Below are 20,855 nucleotides of genomic sequence, written 5' to 3' on the forward strand. Positions count from 1 at the left end.
GCGGCTCTTGGCCCACACAGCCCCGCCCACCACGGCCCTGGTCCCCTGTCTGCAGGCAGCCCTGCTCCTGCCACTGCCACAAGCTGACAGCGCCGGCCCTGGTTACACCAGCTGACGGCTCAGAGCGATTGGGGCTGGTGCCAGCAGCAGGTGCGAGTGGGGCCGGTGCCATCAGTGGGTACAAGTGGCAGCTACTGCCTTGATCACCCCACAGGAGCCGGGGGAGGTGGAGAAACCCTCAGGGGCAATCAGGACCAGCAGCCACTGCTCGCACCCACTGACAGTGCCAAGTGATCAGGACCGGTGCCAGGCGCCAGCAGTGGGTGCAAGCAGTGGCTGCTGGCCCCGATTGCCCCTCAGGAGCATGGAAAGGTGGAGAAGCCCTGAGGGGCTATTGGGGCTGGCAGCACCTGCTGATGGCACCGAGCAGTTGTGAGCACCAGGTGGGACTGCAGCGTGCTGGACCAAGAATTTTCAGTAACCACCAGAGGCTCACCTTGATGACAGTGACGGGCGCCCTGCCTTGGTCTGGTGTCCCTGCTCACCTGCTCCACCATCCTGCCATGGCCAACACTGGCCATGTTCCACACTCTGCCACCTGCTGCTGACACCCTCCATGTTCCGCGTGCACCCCCTGGTGGTCAGCACACGTCATAGCGACGGGTTGTCTGTTGTTCCACTGTTCAGTCTATTTGCATATTAGCCTTTTATTATATAGGATTTTATAGATGAGGAAACTGAAGTTTGGGGAGTATAGATAACTTGTCCAAGTTGTATAGTTAATAAAGGGATTGAGCCAAAACCGGTTTGGCTCAGTGGATAGAGCGTCGGCCTGAGGACTGAAAGGTCCCAGGTTCGATTCCGGTCAAGGGCATGTACCTGGGTTGCGGGCACATCCCCAGTAGGAGGTGTGCAGGAGGCAGCTGATCGATGTTTCTCTCTCATCGATGTTTCTAGCTCTCTATCTCTCTCCCTTCCTCTCTGTAAGAAATCAATAAAATATAAAAAAAATAAAAATAAAAAAAAATAAAGGGATTGAACTCAAGCATACTCCTGCTTCCAGCTTACTTCATCACTGCTTTGTTTTGCTTTGCTGACATCATGTTTACTGCATGGGAATTACAATATATTTCACTTATCACGGAACATTTAGTCAGTTCTTAATTATAGGTCATGTTAGCAAGCAGTTAGCTTTTTAGCTTTACTGATTGTCTACTCTGTATAAGAAACTGAGCTCATTGCTCTGTGGGATAAAAAGAAGTCATTATCCAAACAGATCATAATATGAGAAATTCCTCAATTTTTTCTTATCTTCCTTCTGACTCAGAGTTAGTATTTAGTCAAGTTTCTTGACAACCACAGTAAGAATATTCTGGAGGCTTCTTAGGAAAATGATAGATGAAGTATTATATATAATTAATGGCTAGTTATAATAAATATTCCCTTTATTTCTTAAATATTATTATGCAATCCACAGTGCTAGTGGTAAATGGAAGTGTCTTGATGTATAATCTCATTTTTGTTTAGAAACATCTTATGGTTGACATTTGAGTTCTCAGGAAAGAGATCATGACTTGCCTTAAAGTGTATTTGCCTGATGTTTAAACATCAGTAAGATGGTGCTCACATCATCAGCAGGAAGATAATGAGGCTGTCCCAGCACACACTGTTATTTTTTGTTTTTACAGTTTCTATTGGCTAATGTGTTAGAATTCTCTAAAGGCTATTTTTGTTCATTAAGGTGTTTGGAGAGTGCATGAAAACATACATTTTATTCTTGAATGTAGTATTTCTGAGATTCTTAGTAAATGTGATTCTGTAAAAACAACCATTAGACTCCTCTGCCCATGTAGCATCCAAAACTGTTTTTTTTTTCTATTTGCACAATCCCTTATTGAATGAGAAAATTTGCCTTTAATTTTTGTTCCACTCACTGGAATTAAATTTGGTGGCAAATATTATATTGATTTAAAAAGGCAGTGGAAACTTGCTATTCTTTTATATTAACCTCCTAAATGAGATTAAACTATTAATAAACAAACCAACTTTTTAATACATTTCTGAAAACAGTCTCTGTCCATAATGCAATTTTGCCATAAATCTTAGATTCTCTAATCTATAGAGTTGTAAGAAAATCAGTAAACATAAACCTATCTCCACATTTGCCAACATGGATGTTAAAACAATTAAGATAATATAATTTCCCCACCAACATGTGTTGGTCATTTCTTCTGCATGTTTGGTAACTCTTCTCTCTCTTCCCAATCCTCCACTTCTTCTCCTTCCTTTTAGTTCTCTTCTCAAATCAATGAACTCCCATCACTTTTATGACACTTTTCTGCACCACTGAAGCTTTTAGTCATCTCCCTCTTTTTCTTCTTTAACTCTTTCAGTTTTTCCTATACCTAGTTCTCAAACTTCATCAGTGTATCAGTCTCCCCTTGGAAGGCCTTGTACATCACAATGCCGTGCCATATCCTCTGATTTTCTTATTCAGTAAGTCTGGGGTGAGGTCTGAGAAAACTGTATAAAATTTGGGTAATGATACTGCTTGGCAGACCACCATTTGAAAATCAGACCTGTACAAATCACCTGTCTTTTTTGTTGTTGTTGTTGAGTGCCATGTGAATGCATTTGAAGAAATAATGTACTTTTAAATATTCACTTACTTTTCTTATCAATAATTAAGTATGACCTGAGTTAACATTTCTTCTCAGTGCTTGGCAAAAAAAACAAACAAACTACAAATCAAGTTAGACAGTTGCTAAATTTTTATCCTATTGCATAGCAGAGGAATCTTTAAAATATTCTGTATTTTTAGGCTTTGAGCTGCTGAGCTGCAGTGACTTGGCAGCTGCGGTTCTTAGGTGACGCACCCTGAACCAGAGAGGAGGGAGCCCGATTCCGGGGTGTGTCACCCAAGAACCACCATCTTGCAATCCAGGACCCCTTGGGGGATGTCGGAGAGCCGGTTTTGGCTCAGTCCCCACAGGGCCAGGCTGAGGGACCCCTCCAGTGCATGAATCCATACACTGGACCTCTAGTATAAAATATAAGGGTTCCATAAAAACTGACTTTGGTTTCTTGTAACTAGCTAGCACACCATGTAGAGTAGGTCAAGTGCACCCTACCTTAGCATTTGATTGTCTCAAACCCCAGGGAACTTTAAAAACCATTCATAACCATCCCTTGCTAATGCCATCCCTAGATAGATATGTAAACCACTCATCTAATATCTGGAATCTCAATTAGTTTACCTTGTAGTTGTTCAAACACTAAGAATTGTTGATCTTATAAAACTCAATAAGATTAAAAAGATTCATTAGTGGCTTTTTCCAACATAAAATGGGGACCAGTTGTGATAAGCTCTGTCTCTATAGATGGCTATGGAAATTGCCAAATAAAACTGTGTCTAACGATTTCTGTTTTTTGAATTGCTGAACCTAACTACACATTAGGCAGCTCTTGTTTAGGCAAACATTTAGAAAAGATTTTAAGTTGGATGGCTTTAATACCAGCAGTTAACACAAGTATAACAGGCACCCTTCAGAGATCTGTCTATAGGTGCTGATTTTGTTTTATAGGACTAGGGAACTGACCATATCCTGTTCCTAGAATATTGACCATATTAACCAAAGAACGACTCTATTCAACATTTTAAGTGTTGGTTTTTGGCTCATATCCTTCATATGTTTTTCTTTCCGGAAAATTTGTATTTGAAATTTGAGCTGGTATAATTGTCAAAATGATAACATTCCTTATAAAAGATGGCAATTTGTTCTGCATTCCATTTCAAATTTATATATGTTTATCACAAGGTGATTGCTGAATCAGAAAACAATTGCCATTAATAAAGTAATGTTTTTCTTCAATGTGTTTATTATTCTTTAAGTGTAATTAAAATATTGACCTCTTTCTCAATGTTTACCTTGGGAACAGTAAACAGTATAAATTATTGAAATATATACCTTTAACTAAGTTTATCTTAATAAAATGTCAATAATGTCATAGGTCGAAACTCTTTTTGCAAATAAATGATCATTTAAAAATTGTGTAATTTGTATATATTGATGGGTTTATATTACTTTCTGTGAAGACGTATACATTTAGGTCAGAGCTTCTTAACCAATAATCCATGGTTTTGCTCAGTGGATAGAGCACTGACTGGTCTGCGGACTGAAGGGTCCTGGGTTCAATTCTGGTCAAGCTCAATCCCCCAACCGTGGTTGGGGTGTGTGTCGGAGGCAACTAATCCTGTGTCTCTCTCACATTGATGTTTCTCTCTCTCTGTCTCTCCCCCTCCCTTTTACTCTCTCTAAATCAATGGAAAAGATATCCTTGGGTGAGGATTAACAAAAAACAGCAACACCAGAAAGTTTATAATCCTTTTTTATCCGTTGACTTCAGAAATAATATATAATATTTCTAAGATTTCTTCTGCAAAATACTGAGGATTGTCCTTAGAGTTCATAAAACTTGGGTGAATATATATTGTGGGTCTGCACCACTAATGCCATTGTTAATAAACTCCCCCGATGTTCACCTGCCAGGAAAGTGAAGAGAAACATGCAGGCATTATTTCAGGTATGGTGAATGCAATCCCAGGGAAGAAACTGGAAAAAATGAGGCCTTTCTTGACTGAAGACTGGGCCAACACTCCTTCACAAGCTATTCACCATGCTAATGAACAATGGAGCCTCACACTGAAACATCTGCTAACTACATAAAACTGTTAAAGGGATTAACAGTGCCAGAGGCTGAAATGTAATCAGACAGGTGAAATAGCGATAAGATAAATATTTCTGCGTGAAATAGCAGTAATGCTTAATTAATTTACTTATTTTTATACTGGGGGATAATTGAGTTTAGAGTAATTGTGAAGTATGTTTTACTCTTTAAAATATGCCCTCCCACTCTGCAAGGTGTAGAGAATTAGAGACATGCAAAAGGGGAAATTATTTTATTTTGAATTCATTTGAACTATGCTCTGACATTTTAATGGACTTAATTGCCTACCGTTTGGGTGTCCTTTTCTCTACTGATGATGCTATAGAAAGATGTGTGTGACTTTGCATTATGGCAAGTGAAGTTCGGCTGCTGAGTTCTTGTTTGTAGTGTTTGCCATCAGATAATATGAAAACAGAATAAAATTGAAATGTTCAGAGTGAAGCTAAAACTGGGGTGCTTCTGCCTTTGACCCTTGAAGTAAATGAGAAGAAATATCTGTAAGAAATTAATGTAGAGGTTTTTCTGTGTTCTGGTTTGCAAACTAAACTGAGCTAATATGTTTGATGGGCCCTTCATAAAAAACATGCCTTAGTTTTTACTGAATGAATTTGTGATTGCTGTGTGTGTGTGTGTGTGTGTGTGTGTGTGTGTGAGTGTGTATGCGTATTTATACATTTGCTTGTATTTATGTGTTGGTTTTAAATAAATAATCCAGAAGTGTACCTTCACTTAACCTGCAGGGGCTTGTCATTATTACCTTATGCATATTGATTTCGAAATCCAAGTCCATTAGAAGTTAAGAGTCATCCATGAAAGTATTATCTATAGACTATTCATTCAAGACATAGTAATTATCAGAGACGTATTCTGTACTATTTGTAAGAATTGGAGTTTAGAATTATAATTTCAAAGACTTTATTAGCAAACTTTTAAAAAACTTTTTTAACTTCTTTTTCCCCATTTTCTTTGTCCTACCCAAAAAACTGATGTTTTTGCCAGAGCTGATATCTTTATTTTTTATTTTTTAAATATATTTTTATTGATTTTTTACAGAGAGGAAGGGAGAGGGATAGAGAGTTAGAAACATCGATGAGAGAGAAACTTTGATCGGGTGCCTCCTGCACACCCACACTGGGGATGTGCCCGCAACCAAGGTACATGCCCTTGACTGGAATCAAACCTTCCGCAGGCCGATGCTTTATCCACTGACCCAAACCAGTAAGCGCAAGAGCTGATATCTTTAAACTCATTAAGAAAAAAATCATAGGAACAGATTATGATCATCTTTGTGCTGACATTTCATTTTCATCTATTTTTTAGTATTTCTATACTTTTAAGTTACTAAAAAATGTTAGTATTAGCCTTAAAACATGAGATATCAAATCAGTGTGATTTGTCACTTTTCTGGGATCAACCTAATTTATTAGTATGTCTTAAATAGAGAAGAAATGTGTAAACACAGATATAATCTATTCTGAATATTAAATATGCACACACTCAAATATACTTTAATTGAAACTTTTAATAATGTGGAAGTCAGAAATATACTTAGGGGAAAACTAACTTCCTCAAAGACCTTAGGATATAGACATTTTTTAATTTAATTTTTTTCTACCACCGTTTATTCCGCTATGCCCTGTCCCACCTCCCCTCTGCTTCCCCCCAACCCCTCTACAACCCCTGAAATCACCACATTGTTGTCCATGTCCATGAGTTCTGTCTTTTATTTTTAAGAAGAGCTCTGCTTTGGGGGGGAGTCAAAGGATTATGGAAGTAAGAAAAACCTTTAAGTAAAAAAAAAAATAGTTTTTCTTTATCATTCTAATATTACTCATCTTGACACTGTCTGAAAAATCAATTTAGAACTTTTTATACAAAGTATACTCCAAATATTATACAGATTTTCAGATTTGTGCTAGAAATTGTGGGAGAAATAATGACAAAAGGAACGCCCCGAATTTGTTTAAATTGTAGAATTATAGAATAAATTATTTTTATACAAATGCACAATTATGAAGAGGTAAAGCCTGCAAGAAACTTTACTTTGTAAGGCAAATGAGGCTTAAGTACCAGATCACACAGAGTATTGACAGAAACAATGTTTGAGGTAGCAAATGCAACTGGAAATATCTTCAGCATAAGCAGAAATAAACTTGCAGTATTACTATCTTATGTCAAAATGACCTGTTGGATGATGCTTTCTTTAAAGAATAAGAGGGAGGTGGAGAACCAAAAGAGGACCTCACTTTAATTGAGAGTGCCATCAAGAAGAGGTGGCTACTTAAAACGAAAGACATTCAAGTCTGTATACTGTGATTTGTTTAAGCTTTACAGTGTCATGAGGAAGTTAAATATAGATGGCCGCCACATTTGATATTCCTAGGTAAATCTAAGACTTTCAAACAAAAGCAGAAACATAAAAAAATCTAATCAATATACCCAGTCTAAGGGGCAGAATCTTCAGATTTTTATTACTCTGATGAGTTGGTCTTTGACTTGATCACTAGCCTGTAAAGTTAATGTATTCTTTTTCGAAATTTCCTTTGCAGAGTGACATTCCACTTCTTAATATTTCAAGCTACATAATCATTAAAAAAATAATCTTATTGGACTTCAGACAAAATTTTTCTTGCTTTCTCTTTCAGGAAGTCGATGGCAATAAAGTTATGTCTTCATTTGCCCCACACAACTCATCTACCTCACCTCAGAAGACAGAAGAAGGTGGGCGACAGAGTGGCGAGTCCTTGTCTAGTACAGCCCTGGGAACTCCGGAGCGGCGCAAAGGCAGCCTGGCTGATGTTGTGGACACCTTGAAGCAGAGGAAAATGGAAGAGCTCATCAAAAATGAGCCAGAAGGTAAAGGTTGGGAAAGTTGTTGCCATCTCTTTATTTGAATAATTTAATTTCACCCTCTAGTTCCGTTTTTTGACTTACTCTAAGTGCAATTGGACAAAATAGGAACCTAATGCTACAAAGATGGGTACTATTTCTTTCAGAAACATTTAAATATGGCTATTCCAATGTTTTTATCATTAATGTCTGCTGCGATGTCTTATTTTCACTCATGGATAAGTTACAGTTGAGTAAAACAGTTTTAAGGATGGATCGTGGTGTTTTAAGGGTCTATTATGTGTGAGGCTGGAGTTACAAGGTGAATGGGGAGTAGCTCTAGCCAGGAGGGGCTCCCCTGCTAGTAGCAGGGAAAGAGCACTTTGTACCTGGAGTGCTCTCCTCTGTGTTCTCAAGGTGCGATTATACACATACCTCCATTTGGCCTAGACCTTGAGTATTTTGTCCAGCAAGCGACGGATCAATATGCATCCATTCCTCTTTTACTCTCCTTGGTCAAGGAGTCTTGAATTGCAAGACAGAATGAGTAGTGAATTGCCAATAATATATGCAGGTGATCCTAGTAATCAATCATTATTTATTAAATGTGTTGTATGACTTCACATTAGTTAATTGAAACACTAATACAATATTAAATTAGAACTGCTAATAAAAATGTCTCATTGTTCTAAAAAAAAAATAGAATGTAGCAGCAGAGCCTAAGAGGACATTTTGCAACTTTGTTATATTTTATAACCTTTACTTATTAATGCATCTTATACTACCTTGATAATTAGGACTATTTCTTATATGGTCCACAATTAATATGGCTAGGCCTATTATATATTTGAAAAGTAGTGATTCTCTAACTCCATTAGCTATCCCGAACTTTCCATTAGTTCAACTTTATAGGACGCTTTGCTTTTAAGATTTCATCTTCTAAAATCTCTTTATTAGTTAAGATAGGTGATATGCACATGGACTAATCTTAAAATTAAAGCAAACAAACTAATAAAACAACTGATGCAAGTTTGATCATTTGTGTATTACTGATAGTCATCCTTTATGTTACAGATATTTACTAAATCCTATTTAAACCTATGTCCATCCAAAGCATGGATACCACATTGCACATAAGAACAAGACTCCTATTTCAGAGGCAGGTGGAAAGTTAAAACAAACAAACAAAACCCAGGGACATAAAAAGACACACTTTATACAAAAAAATAGTCTGCATTTGTACTACATAACACTGAGTTAGACTCATTTCTAGTCTGTTGTTGGGAAACTGGTAAATTATGAGTATATCTGACACAAAATGTATGTTAACCAGTATATTTGGGAGTCATGTTTTAATTAAAATGTCTGGGTCCCTACCAGACGCATAGTTGGGACATGGATTTTAGTTAAAATTTATGTAATTCACATGATCTTACAGTTGGAAGGGATTTTAGAGATAATCTAGTCAAAGACTTTTTGGCTTCCGTCTGCCTGGAGATGAAAATGCAGTTTTGAGGAGGACCCAGATGACTTTTGTTGGAATTCTTTTTTTCTGATATTAAAAACACTTGTCTTACTATAAGAATTGTTTTTTAAGAAAAAGAAAAATTAAAAGGAAGAAACGTGTAGCTTTTCCATATTACGTCTCTTAACCTTAACCTAAGGATGAGGTAGTTCTTTATCATTGTTTACATATTCTGTTCATTTTGCTTGAACTTTTTGTGTTTAAAATTATTTTTCCTCTTTTACATTGTGATACAGTATTAACTAAAGCCCACACTTTATTCAGATGTCTTTATTTTCACCAAGTGTGCGTTCTCTGTTCTATGAGGTTTTCAAAGATAACACATTACGTTTGGTTGGCATGCCTCTTTGGGCTTGTTTTTGGCTATCGCAGTTTCTCAGACTGTTCCTGTGATTGATAACTTAAACGTTTTGAGGAATACTATTCAGGTATATTTTGGAAGGCACTTCTATTGGAATTTACCTGCTGATTTTTCTCTTAATTAAACTGGGGTTATGGTTACTGGAGGAAGAACATAGCAATAGAGTACTATTAAAAAGTACTTCATATCAAGGGTACATATTTTCTATGTAACTTATGAATGTTGACAATGACCTTGACCAACTGGCTGATATGGTGTTTGTCAGGTTTCTCCACTATAGAGTCTCCCTGGCCCCTTTCCAAACCATCCTCTGGAAGGAAGATGCTCTGTGCAACCCACATTTCAGGAGTAGGGAGCTTTGCTCCCCCTCTTTAGAGCGGGGCATCTACATAATTTATTTGGAATTCTTCTCCATCAAAGATTTATCTCCTCTCAATCATTTACTAATTTTATTCAGTTTTTTTATTTATAGAAGTATGGGCTTGTGGATATTTACTATATACTTTGAGTTATAATCCATTTCTGCTTTATTTTGTTGCCCAAATTATTCAGCTTTGGCTATTGGAAGCACTTTTCATTGTCTTCTAAGATACTTTGACATACAACCAGGATTGTGGGTATATTTTTTTGAGCACTTCTTCACTATCTGGAACTATAAGATGCTGCAAACTCGCCTTGTGTATTCTCTGTTCCATGTCTGTAGTTTTTCATGAAATACATTTATCTGATTTTGATATTAGGATAATACAGGTTTCCTAGAATGAGTTCAGAAGTATTTCTCTCATATGTAAATTTTTAATATTTGTTTGAGATGTTTTTCTGGTCCAGGGCGAAGGCCTGGGCAGAACCAGTGAGGCTGCGGAATGTATTGTATTACAAAGTAGTTTTGGGGTTTATCTTTAGATGATGCCCTATCTGGCGATTTGGAATAAGACCTTGGTATTCCCTGAGTATGCCATGTTGGCTTCTTTTAATTTGGAAGCAAATGATATGGCAAAGCCAAATGAGTCACTCATAATAGGAAAAAGGGCAGGAGACAGTGCTCCCCAATTTGTGTAGTAGGAGATATTCAGGGGTGTTGGGAATTGGGAAAAAAGGGGTAATATGTAGTAATAGCTACACAGGCAAAAGAGAATAGAGAGAGAGCACCTGCAGAAGGAAGAGGTGACACAAAAAAACATCACTATGGCATGTGGACATTAGACAGTTTTCATTATTGTATTTCCCACCTTTTTTTTGTCCTTCCCCCCCCTACAAATATAATAAAATCTGAGCTCAAATATGACTTGTTCTTGAAAAATATAAATATATTGAGAAAATGCAGAGATAGTCTTTATGGAAACTGGAATGTAAATTGAACATGGCAAACATCTAAAAGCCTGAGTTCCACACAGATAATTTCTGTGTAAATACAGAAGTACTAAGATATATGTATATGAACCCAAGATTCTTAGTTGTATATTGAGTACACAAAACTGTAACTAGTCTCCACTTATTAACAAAGATATTTTCCATAACACATATTTTTACTTAATAACTGTGACAATTGGGAGATTTATCAAGGAGTAACACGTATTTGAGTAAAGTGATGATCTTAATCACCAAGAAAAATTAATAACAAGCAGAAAATTGTTCATAGAAAGGGAATAAGATATTGAAGCAAATTTGCATTTTTTTATTGGAAAGGAGGTAACATGGGGAAATATATCTGGAAATATGTGTAAAAGTCTCAACAGCAAGTGGAAAGTTGCTCTGGCGTTAAAGAGACCATTAATCAAAGTGTATGGTTGGATTGGGCCTGTGGACTGCAGGGTCACAGGTTCGATTCCGGTCAAGGGCACATGCCTCCTCAGTTGCAGGTGCGGGAGGCAACCAATCAATGTGTCTCTCTCACATCCATGTTTCTCTCTATCTGTCTCTCCCCCTCCCTTCCACTCTCTCTGACGTCATTTGAGCATCAGAACAGGGACACTGCACGGTACAAACAAATGAGCTGTATGTAGCTCTGTGAGGTCCGACAGCACCAAAAGAAAAAAAATCCTTAGGGATAAACTTAACAAAAGAGCTGCAAAATGTATATTCAACACACAACTAAACCTTATAACTCTTTGGTGAGAGCAGTGATATGGGGATGAGGGGAGCAGAGATAGGTTGAATGGAACTAAATGATAAGTTCACTAATATATGCCACACACACACAAAAAATCTTTTCTTCCCTCAAACTATATTTTCCATTGTTTTCAAAGGCCATTAAAATGAACAGCAGGTTGTGATGAAAATTTCATTAAGTCATTAAGGCGCAGCTAAATCATTATGAGGGTGCCATATTCATGCCTTTGCTTCCTCTTATTGAGTGGGGAGAACAGATTTCAATAGAAAGTCAGTATTATTTCCGACCTTATCCCTGCCAACAGCACACTCACAGAAATTCAGAAGTTACAGGAGAATAGTGTGTCATACAAAAGGAGGCCACAGAGGTGAAATGGTTAGAAAGAAAATTAGATTTGCAGACGGGTTGGGAAAAAAGAAGGCTCTATAATTCCAGCTAGCTTATTTTTTCAATTAATCAAAATATTTTAAAAGTTGTAAATAGGGGGGATAGATGTTGATGTATTTTTGTTTGTGTCTTTTTCCTGCATCTGAATTTTTGCCTGGCATTACTCAAAATGACCCAATGCTAAAGAGTCTTATTTGTCCAATGTGTCACTTAACTGACATAGAACAGGCCCAAGTTCATAGTAAATTCAAGTTCACAATATATGGCTGCTACAATATGGTTATGTTATACTTGAAAGTAGCTCAGCTATATCAGTTGATTTTTTTCTTTATTGATTAAGGTATTACATATGTGTTCTTATCTCCCCTTCCTCCCCAAACCCCCCAACTCATGCCCTCACCCCCCTGGTGTCTGTGTCCATTGGTTAGGCTTATATGCATGCATATAAGTCCTTTGGTTGATCTCTCCCTAGTTGATTTTTTAACTATTAGACCTAGAAGTTAAGAATTATCATGAGTTTTTATAATAATGGACACATAATTCCTATATAAAATAGCAAATAAATAATTATATATTGAGGGGGGCAGCATTTATGCAATGCATATCATGTTTTAACTATAGTATTAAGTAATTTATATGAAACACTTTATTTAATCTTTACATAAACCTTATAACCAGGGCTACTATGTATAGCTATTTCAATTTTAGGAAGCTCCATACGCATGAACTAAATATTCTGATTCTTATCATCTCCATTTACAGATGAGGAAACTAATGATTAAATATGTCACAGGGTGACTGTCAGGGTCATTATTTAAAATGAAGTCAACCTTAAACTAGAATCCACGTCCTTAATTACTAGTTATACCATTTCTTCCAATTAGGAATTTTACCAGTAATGGTTTAATGTTATTCTTTGGCACCTGTGTACCTAAATTCCTTCGAAATAATGAATAATGAAGTCGTATTCAATAATATGCTACTAAAGAAAAGTCCTTTTGCCTCAGTGGTGATCACATTTCCAGAAAAGTTTTACAATCAGCTCAACTCAAATAGTTTGAAGTTCACTGTTAAAAAAACAAACAACTTAGAATATATCTTAATAAGAACTTATTTTAGAAAAATGGGAGCAGATTAGCACTGGAATAGCAGCAATTCAGGAATGGAAAGAAATGTGGACACACTTTCGGCCTGTGTCCTCATTTTTGAGAGACTGAGGCAGAGAGATGCTGGGAGCCCTACAGCAAGTTGGTGTTAAAGCCAGAATGAGAATCCAACTCACATCCTACAGGCCCAGGCGCCGTATTGTTTTCCTGTTCAGTCACATCATGCATTTTTATATTCTTTTTTTCTTGATCTTTTAGAAATAAAGCCATCATCTCTTCTTAGTTTTAAGAATATTTTTTAAAAATATATATTTTATTGATTTTTTACAGAGAGGAAGGGAGAGGGATAGAGAGCTAGAAACAATGGTGAAAGAGAAACATCCATCAGCTGCCTCTTGCACATCCCCCACTGGTACATGCCCTTGACCAGAATCAAACCTGGGACCCTTCAGTCTGCAGGCCGATGCTCTACCCACTGAGCCAAACCGGTTAGGGCTAAGGAATATTTTACTCTTTGTTAAATTAAAATAAATCTAAGACAACCAGATATCTTAATTTAGCTAATAACATAGACAGGTATCTATAAATTTGCTTTATTTCAAGTTCCAGATAGCTAGGGATGGTCTCGAAAAATACATCCACATTTAAATTTAGGTACAGATTCCAACTTTAAACTTGATTTTCATGCAAACCTTAGGTTCATTAACAGTGCTGGTGAAAATAATTCTTTCTTGACAAGAACTTTAGATATCTCAATTAAAATAGAGTCAAAAATTTTAGATAAAAATTTCCAACAGGCTTCTTATTTTTTTATATTTACATTTATGTTACCTTTAATTACTCTTTGGAGTCACTATTTCAGCTTATAGACACATTTACATCTCTTCCTCCTAGAAACACGACAAATAAACTAATCTTTTCTTGGTCCCATTCCTTGTATCTGTAATTCTGTTCCTTATCTATCCAAGTCTAGTTGCTAGAAAGAGTTATCTACACTCACTGCATTAATTTTTTTCATCTTTTAAAGGACTGTTACTTGTCTCTATTGTTACCCTGACTTTCTGTAATATAATTTTTTTATTTATTTGTCAGTTTCTGCACCTATATTAAACTACATATGGGTGAGAATAGTGCACACACTAACTATCCTATATAATAAAGAGGTAATATGCAAATTGACCATCACACCCTTGCACAAAATGGCCACCACAAGATGGCTGGCAGAGGAGGGCATTTAGGGGCAACCAGGCCTGCAGGGGAGGGCAGTTGGGGCAATTGGGCTGGCAGAGGAGTGGTTAGAGGGTGATCAGGCAGGCAGGCAGGCAAGCGGTTGGGAGCCAGCAGTCCCAGATTCTGAGAGGGATTTCCGACTGCCGGTTTAGGCCCAATCCCACAGGGATCATATCCCATGGGGTCCCAGATTGAAGAGGGTGCAGACTGGGCTGAGGGACACCCCCCTCCAGTGCACGAATTTTGTGCACCAGGCCTCTAGTTCAAAATATTTGTTGAATAGGTGTTTAAACTGTTTCAGTGTTGCCCCATTGCTGTTGTGGGGAAAGGAGATGAGAGACCTTAAGAAATGTATAGCTTTTCTGCCAAATGTTATATGAGCTACTTCCTTTTTTTATTATTTTAAAGTGAAAGTGAGTTGATTACTAAAGTACTGAGACAGAGAAGGGGCTACTCCACAGACAGCGCAGCCACGGGCTACCTCTTTTAATCCTCTAAAACTCTGAAGTTGTTACTTCCTATCTTAAAAACTGAGGGTCAGTAACTTGCTTATATTCTTGTTACATAGAGGAGTTAAAATGAGAACAAAATTATTATTCTCTACAAAACACTTGTCATTCAAGACAAAAACATATATAATCTGACCCAACCTTTTTTCTTTTCCTTTAACCTTATTTTTCAACCACACTCTAAGGCACATATACTCATGATATCTTGTCAAATTGTATGCAGTTCTCTCAACGCTCTATTTTAATATTACTCTGCCATTTCACTTGCCATTTCCTCTGCCCTAAGTGTCTTCCCCAGTATTATCTACCTAATGAATTTGTATTAACTTTTTATGATTCAACACCTCCTCTGAACAGATTTGTCAGAATTTTGCTTACATGGACTCATGTCTTAGTTCCTACCACATTATCTCCATTGCTTATTTACCTTCTAACATCCACAGTAGTAAGTAGGTGAATGTTGAAATGAAGAGTTCTTCATTCAATTATCTGTGCCTCTCTGCTGGGGTTGGCACATAGTAGGTGATTGTGTTAATGGTAGGTGAGAGTCAGCCCACTGATTTACATTTTATTGCCTTTCTAACATGCCTCTAAAAATTGACTAGGTTTCATTTGTATACTTCTGTTTTTACTGCCCTCTTTTCTTTTTTTCTTCTTTATTGATTAAAGTATTACATATGCATCCTTATCCCCCCACTCATGCCCTCACCCCCTGGTGTCTGTGTCTGTTGGTTAAGCTTATATGCATGCATACAAGTCCTTTGGTTGATCTCACTGTCCTCTTTTCTTGATGTTCTACTCAGATTCTTCCTTAAGCTCCCAACTTATTTTATTTCATTCATCCTGTCTTCTCCAACCTTCGTCTTATCATAGGCATACTCTATCATTATTAATTCTTTGAGATCATTACTTTCCATTTATTCTGTGACTTGGAGGTTAAAGTGCTGTACTGGGTCACAAAACTAGATAATGTAAGGTCCAGCATACAAAACTAAATCACTTGCGTACTGAAAGGTTTACATTCACCTTAATCTTTTAAATAATTCTAATAATGCATATTTTTCTAATAAAATTTGTTGGAATTATCTGCAAATTTATGCCAAGAAAAAATAATTATCCTCCAGTGAATTGGATTGGTCTATGAACCCTTTTCCAAAATTCAAAGCTATGACTGGTTATTTAATATCACTTCAACATAATGGAGACTACTACCCTTTTGTAGGTATATAGAGCTGGCATGGCAGAGAGAGTTCTTATTTCTTATGATTGGCTCAAGATGGGAATAGCTTATTGTTGGATATGCTACTACACAATGCCTATTCCCACCAACACACCCAAAGTTTGTCTTAGGTGGGCTAGGGTGACACTTTGGCTCTTCCTTATGGTTTTCCAATGACTGTAACTTGTTACTTCAAGGGTAGTTTCCAAATTCACAAGTTCCACCAGAAGACTTATAAATACTAGAACTTGGATGCAAAATGGTGACAATATGTGTTTTTGTGCAATTTTGAGATATAGACCATAGCTCTTATTTTAACTTAAAATCAACCCATAATGAAAAAGATTAACTACACTATGAGTCAATGTTTGGGTTTAGTCTGGATTCTGCCACTGATTACTATGTGATTGTGATATAACATCTTTATAGTTTAGTCTCTGATCAATTTTCAGGCAATAACTTATAAAATCTTTATTTATTTTATTTTTTAAAAATAGATTCTTTTTGCTTTTAGAGAGAGGGAGAGGGATAGAGAGATAGAAACATCAGTGAGAGAGAAACATTCATCAGCTGCCTCTGTCACGTGCCCTACTGGGGATGGAACCTGCAACCCAGGCATATGCCCTGACCAGGAATGGAACCATTGCCTCCTGGTTCATGGAAAAGGGTTCAACCACTGAGCAACACTGGCCAGGCAATAATTATTAACAATATTTGGGAATGTCACTTTATCTATTTTGCAGCATTTTGGGGAAATGCATATTTTAATTTTTAATAAGGATCTATTTGCATAAAACCAAGCATCAACCTTATCATTTGCATTGTAAAAAAACATTATATTTACTTTACTTTAAGTTGCTATAATAATTGCATTAATGTAATGAATATCTGCCCTCGGTTGGCAATGGCAACTGCCCTACTATCATCAGAGGGTTGTTGAAGGAAACAAATGAGGTAATGCATGTGGAAGTACTTTATAAATTATAACCAACTTGGACGTGTACCAGTTATTGTCATGATCACATCTTGGCTGGGTGGAAACATTGTTATTTTAGGCACGCCGGAAACATGATATAGTTTCCAGTGCTGCTTTCCCAGGATGCTTTTATGTACTGAAAAATTCTCATTCAGACCTGCAAAATTCTGGAAATTTAGGACTTGTAGTCAACAACAGAAACAACAACAAACCCAACATTCTTTAAAAACCTGGAATAGGTCGTTGCTTTGAAGTTTATTTATATAAATTTCCCTAAATAAAACCTGGGTAGGCAGGTTTCTTGCTGAAGAATTAACTTTGAAAAAGAAAGAACATTTCTCTAAATTGATATAGATGAAATAGCAAATTGTGACCAATGTAAAACTAGTTGAGGCGTTTATCATTGGGTGTGGATTTGTAATAGTCTTATTTCTACACTAATGTGAGAGTGTGCTGAGAACAAATATAATTGAGGTCATTGAGGGCTCCCTTGGCCCAAAGTTTTATATTTTTCTAACATTTTAGTTTTTCTCTTATGTGTTCTATTTGTTCTTACTTCCCTTTGCCATTTTTGACATTTCAATTTTTTTCTTATTATTCTTGTGTGTGTATGTGTGTGTGAACCTCCTTCCAGTTCCCACATATGCTTGACTTTTATTTAGCATCTGTATCTGTTGGTATCCCTCCTTCTAAGAGTGTGACACCCACACCTCCAAAATCTCTCGGCCATGGTGAATCTATTTCTCGTGTATGAGAAACTGCATTTCTCTGTGAAATTTTGTTTCTACACAAACTAGACTTTATCATTATTTATACAATAGGAACTGCTTTTTCTGAACTTCTTTAGAAAAATCTTTGCTTATGATTTTAAATTACAATAAAGGCACAACCTATTACCAAATTCACTCATTGTTACTTTTACATGAAACAGTTCATTGGTTTTATTTATTTATTTTTTAAATTTATATTTTTATTCTCACCTGGAGGATATGTTCATTGATTTTAGAGGAAGGGTGAGAGAGAGAGAAACATCAATGTGAGAAAGAAACAGCAATCTGTTGCCACCCTGACCAGGGATCGAACCTACCATCTTTGGTGTGCAGGACGCCCCTCTAACCAACTGAGCCACAGAGCCAGGCAACAATTCATTGTTTTTAGTTCAGGCTTCACAAAAAGAGTTATTTCTCTTCTTGTGAGAAGCAAAAATAAATAAATAAAAAAAAATGGAATGAGTTGAAAAGTGTATATTGTGGCCAACCTTAAGCCATCACCCTTCAGTGTCATCTGTAGACCATAGAACTATTATTGGGTGAAGAAAGTGCTGGAATTTTCATCCTCATTTTATCTCTCTCGCTCCTGCTCTCTCCAGCAGACACAATAGGGAAAATTGTTCTTTTAGGTGGAAAAAGAAAAGTGGATATCACTCTGATATCATGTGTTCCAATACAAATTCTCAGTGGTAAATATAAAAAAAAATTCCACTTTCACCCTAGCTGGTTTTGCTCAGTGGACAGAGCGTCAGCCTGCGGACTGAAGGGTCCTGGGTTCGATTCTGGTCAAGGGCACATGCCTGGTTGCGGACTTGGTCCCCAGTAGGGGGCCTGCAGGAGGCAGCCAATCGATGATTCTCTCTCATCATTGATGTTTCTATATCTTTCTCCCTCTCGCTTCCACTCTGAAATCAATAAAAATATATTAAAAAAATTCCACTTAACTCCATTTGAACCATTGTAGGAATGAATTAGACAATCTTTAAGTTTATAGCTAGATGTTTATGAAACAAAAATGTATATATTTTTTGCTTATGAATTATCCTCTCTTAAAACGTAAAATATGTATTTTTAATTGTATAATGTACCTTTTTGATGGTTGCATCTGTCACATCTACAGAAAATAATTCAATTTGGTTGATTGCACTTCTATGTTACTTTACTTGTGCCTTCCCCCCCGATATAATTATGTGTTAATGGCCTTTCAAATTTTGTTACAAATGTGTTGACATATAGAACCATTAGCTCCTCTAAATGGACATAAAGCTTTCCCCCCTTGTTTTAAGACTTATTTTAGGGGCCTTCAAATAGATGATATGAGCAATATATTTCCATCTGCAGGCCGCTGCAACATTACATGTAATTCTTCTGTGGAAAAACAGGCCCCTGGTGCGTGATGTTTGGCCTTGTGGACATCCCTACAGGCATTGCGTGTTTCGAGTTTACATTATAAATCATGATGCCTGTTCTTATCATTTAAATGTCTGTTGTTGGTCAGCCCTTTAGAACTTAAATTGAACCATATTACATTAGCCGGCAAGTTGAAATAAAAATTCAAACTTACCCCTAATTTTGCCAACTTTTTAATTACCCTGTGTTTTGGGGTTGTTGTTATTTATTTATTTTATTTTTTTTTTACAGGGAATTAGGGTGGAAATTGGCTTTCCTAAATTCAAACTCCCAAAGCATTCCATTAAATTAAGAATATTGAAGTTCACTTTGAAATTCACTCTTGTTTTAAAACCTGGTTTGATGAGGTGGGAAAAATAAAAAGTGAAGGGATCAGGGGAAAAGCCTAAAGATGCTTTAATTGGCTCAGGTTTGAGTTGCTTTGTTTAGTGACTGACTGTCCTTTTGACATGTTGAAGAGGCTTTGTAAGTGCTGTTCCCCTGAAGGACAAACAAGGGTACTTTTCAATGGAGGCCTTTTAAGTTTTGTTCCTCACACTCCCCGGGCTGGTGGAGGCTACTCCTAATGCATTGTGGCTACATGTTCCTCTTTGCAGCCTGTCGCTAGAAAATGTTTCTCTCCTGTAGCCAGCTGAAGTCTCACCTCCAGGCACCCTTTCAAAGGCACCAGCGTATGGAAATAGACACTCATAAAATGATGATAGAGAAAAGAGTTTATTTTTTTAAAGGTCAGGACAAGAGGACACCCTCAAATGCTGTAGAGCCTATTTCTCCAGGAATAAGTGCTTTGACTGGAGCGTGCAGTAGGCTGAGTTTGAAACCTTGTCATTTTTCAACACTAAAGTGAAACTTGTTCCCTGTCATCTCCTTCTCAAGGGCTATCCATCACAGCGGTTTATCTTGTACTGTTGACTTCATTAAGTGTTACAGAAAATTAATTTCTATTTTTCTGAAAGGACATCTTACTTGGATAGTAAAGGCTCAGGAATAGCCTTTGGGGATCTACCAAGAGAAGGTCCCTGAGCTGAGATCTAGGGTTGTCTATACGAGAGAAATTCATTTGGCCCAAGAAAGCCTCTATGTTTCTGGTTAACTAGAACCTGTGCTTTCGTTAATAACATGCAATTATAAAGATCATGTCCTTAATTTGTATCCTTCTATCAACCATCAAGCCAGCATTCTTTTTTCTAAGGTGGCTGTTTTTCTGTTAATATAAAGAGAGTTATGTTTCAATCCTGCTCCTACATGAGTTTGTCTACCATAACAGGACTGTATACACTGAGTGGCCAGATTATTATGACCACCCCATCAGTACTTCATTGACACTTCCAAAAATACTGACTACTGAAAACTTCCTAGGCAAATACTCTCAAGGTTTTATTATTGTTATTATTTGCATAACTAATTCACATCATTGTACTGATGGGGTGGTCATAATAATCTGGCCACTCAAGTGTATATCGTTACAAATATCTCTTTACCCAAAATGTTTCTTTTCTTTTTAGTTGTCATATAAGTAAGGCACCCCTGTTTTTCTTGCTCTGAACTAAAACTGTCAGCACCACACTTTCCGTTATAATACACGGATCACTTCAAAGGACCAAGTGGCCCAGGCTGTATTTTAGAAAAAACATTCGCAGAATGTGCCAGCCCTCCTTGTTCCTTATGTGCCTGGGCTTTTGGATAGATCACTTA

At 37.0% G+C, this 20,855-nt stretch overlaps 1 protein-coding gene across 8 annotated transcripts in view; it reads left to right on the top strand.

The window, feature by feature from the left end:
- Positions 1-20,855, top strand: part of SOX5 (SRY-box transcription factor 5) — a 972,837-nt gene that overhangs the window by 664,141 nt on the left and 287,841 nt on the right. For all 8 annotated transcript variants that reach the window (XM_070410551.1, XM_070410552.1, XM_070410553.1 and 5 more), the window contains one exon: positions 7,374-7,584. In XM_070410551.1, the coding sequence (XP_070266652.1) occupies positions 7,374-7,584 (211 nt within the window). The remainder of the gene's footprint in view (positions 1-7,373; positions 7,585-20,855) is intronic.

The sequence above is a fragment of the Myotis yumanensis genome, unplaced genomic scaffold, assembly GCF_028538775.1.
Source record: "Myotis yumanensis isolate MYYU_CA2020_CCGP unplaced genomic scaffold, mMyoYum1.0.hap1 SCAF_3, whole genome shotgun sequence".
Taxonomy (NCBI): Eukaryota; Metazoa; Chordata; class Mammalia; order Chiroptera; family Vespertilionidae; genus Myotis; species Myotis yumanensis.